Source organism: Amphimedon queenslandica, unplaced genomic scaffold, assembly GCF_000090795.2.
Source record: "Amphimedon queenslandica unplaced genomic scaffold, v1.1 AMPQUscaffold_6370_Cont21670, whole genome shotgun sequence".
Lineage (NCBI taxonomy): Eukaryota > Metazoa > Porifera > Demospongiae > Haplosclerida > Niphatidae > Amphimedon > Amphimedon queenslandica.
This window is the reverse complement of record NW_003553337.1, coordinates 1-1,861: the sequence shown is the minus strand read 5'-3', so window position 1 is coordinate 1,861 and position 1,861 is coordinate 1. Positions and strand designations below refer to the sequence as shown.

Genomic DNA, 1,861 nt, shown 5'->3' with positions numbered 1-1,861 from the left:
TAAATTTGGCAAGAGTAAGGGCTGAAGTTGAGCCCTATCCATTTTGCAACCACATAACAGGAAATAGTTCTATGGAGAGTGCCCATGGCTATAATAACTAGATTTATGACTTCCTTTGACTTTAGATCTATATGATACACAAGTGACAGATAAGCTACAAATCCATCACAACTATACATCAAACTTATGAACATAAATCTGTTAACCAAAAATAAATTTAGTTAGTTATAGTTCAGTACTTATTAAAAAATAAAATTCTAACTATGATTTGAGCAAAGATAAAGCACAATATTCCAAATCATTTAGTTTTGCTTTTTGGCCATGTGCCATCTGGATTTCTTATTTCCAATGCTATCTTCTACATAGTGATAAAAATTTGTCATTAAAATATTTATATTAAAATCAACTGACTTGTGACCCATATATACCAGCATCTGATATTGCTTGTTCAACATCAGTTAATAATTCATAATTTCCTGACATGTAATGCTGCCACAGTCTACATTCAGTAGTATCAGGAATATTGAACTGTTCCTTTATTACTGTCATTATACAGCCTATAATGGACACAGTATATTAACAGTATGTGTATACTTAAGGCGGATTTACAATATTACGCTAGTCCTGACGTTACGTTGACGCTGGAATAGAATCTGGTTCTATTCCAGCGGAAAGCATGCGTCAAAAGGTCAAATCGTCCACGTTTTTGATTAAAAATTGACGGTACGCTGGCCTAATGTCATATTGTAAATCCGCCTTTATTGATAATAGTTACTGACTGCATCTGCTCGACTAAATGAATGCCTTTTAATATTATTAGTGTTAGGATGTAAATACAATTGTAAATCAATCAAGTAAACTTCAACATTCAAGTGCTTGGTACATGAACCATACTCTACTACAGTTCTAATAAGCATATTACATACAATAAAGCAAATATCTATTACCTAATAATAGGTCTTGATCCTACTGATAGTCCATACCAACTCAGTAAAAGATTCCATGCAGGCTCAGGTAGTAGTGCATAGTGTTGCTCTTCAATTAGATGATCCTTTAATGTTTCAGATACATTGCCTATTAATTATTCAAATGCAATTAACTAAAAACAAGAGTAACAACTGCTGCAAAATTAACAAAATTAAGCTTAGGCTGTTATGACAATCACATTACTATAATCATGCACTATTGATCAATTGAAAAGTACAATACTGTCAAATTACTCAAATGTGAACTGCTATAATAATTACCACAAAATATAATCAAATCCTCAGCGTGAAAAAAATGTTGGAATGATATACTTTACCTTTAAACAAAGTGCCATTAACAATTGGTCCTGGATGAGCACTTGCTTGTCCAGCACTATTTTGATCCCATGAATCAAATCCAGTGTATTTCTTTCACTGCCTGAACCATTCCACATCAACAAGATACCTATTAAGAACTTTGATAATTTACTGACATATTGTAGCTACTAACCATCTGTCTCCTTTCTTCATGTTTCCTCGTTGTGAAAGGTAATGCGCTTGAATCATTTCATTTTGAGCTTTATATGAAGGAATGCTGGCTATTGGTAGAGACTGAAAGGATGATAATATTTCATTTTTTGATACAATGGCATTTTCGAGTGCTTGACGTGATTTCAAGGTAAGCTCCTCCATTACTTCTGCTACTCTTATCTCACATTCTTCACGACTGATAGATAATTGTTCCTCGTAATTTTCTGTTGTAGCCAAAATTTTTGCTTCATACTCTTCCTTCATTCCAGACAAATTGGCTTTATATTCTTTTTCCATTATAAACAGCTTTGATTCATACTCATCTAGCTTTGATTCAAATTTTTTCTTTGCTTCAGAAAGCTTGT

The 1,861-nt window shown here is 32.9% G+C and overlaps 1 protein-coding gene across 2 annotated transcripts; it reads right to left on the bottom strand.

Moving 5' to 3' along the window:
• Nucleotides 1-180: 180 nt before the first annotated feature.
• LOC109592080 (uncharacterized) lies at nt 181-1,853 on the bottom strand. 2 transcript variants are annotated; one of them, XR_002190156.1, is made up of 6 exons: nt 1,477-1,853; nt 1,304-1,431; nt 948-1,074; nt 776-906; nt 412-557; nt 181-358 (listed from the first exon to the last, which is right to left on the bottom strand). XR_002190156.1 is itself a non-coding variant. In XM_020007642.1 (2 exons), the coding sequence occupies exons 1-2, from the start codon at nt 1,791-1,793 to the stop codon at nt 1,398-1,400; spliced, it is 351 nt and encodes a 116-aa protein (XP_019863201.1). In that variant the 5' UTR covers nt 1,794-1,853; the 3' UTR covers nt 1,301-1,397. The 2 variants fall into 2 exon arrangements, 1 of the variants encoding a protein (XP_019863201.1); XM_020007642.1 differs by lacking the exons at nt 181-358; nt 412-557; nt 776-906; nt 948-1,074 and having other exon boundaries at nt 1,301-1,431.
• Between the last annotated feature and the right edge of the window lie 8 nt (nt 1,854-1,861).

Excerpts from the sequence above, each read along its gene's own strand:
- LOC109592080 (XM_020007642.1), bottom strand. The coding sequence starts at position 1,793 with ATGGAAAAAGAATATAAAGCCAATTTGTCTGGAATGAAGGAAGAGTAT. Across the intron at positions 1,432-1,476 it reads ATGAAGAAAGGAGACAGATG|GTATCTTGTTGATGTGGAAT; the intron begins GTTAGTAGCTAC and ends AGTTCTTAATAG.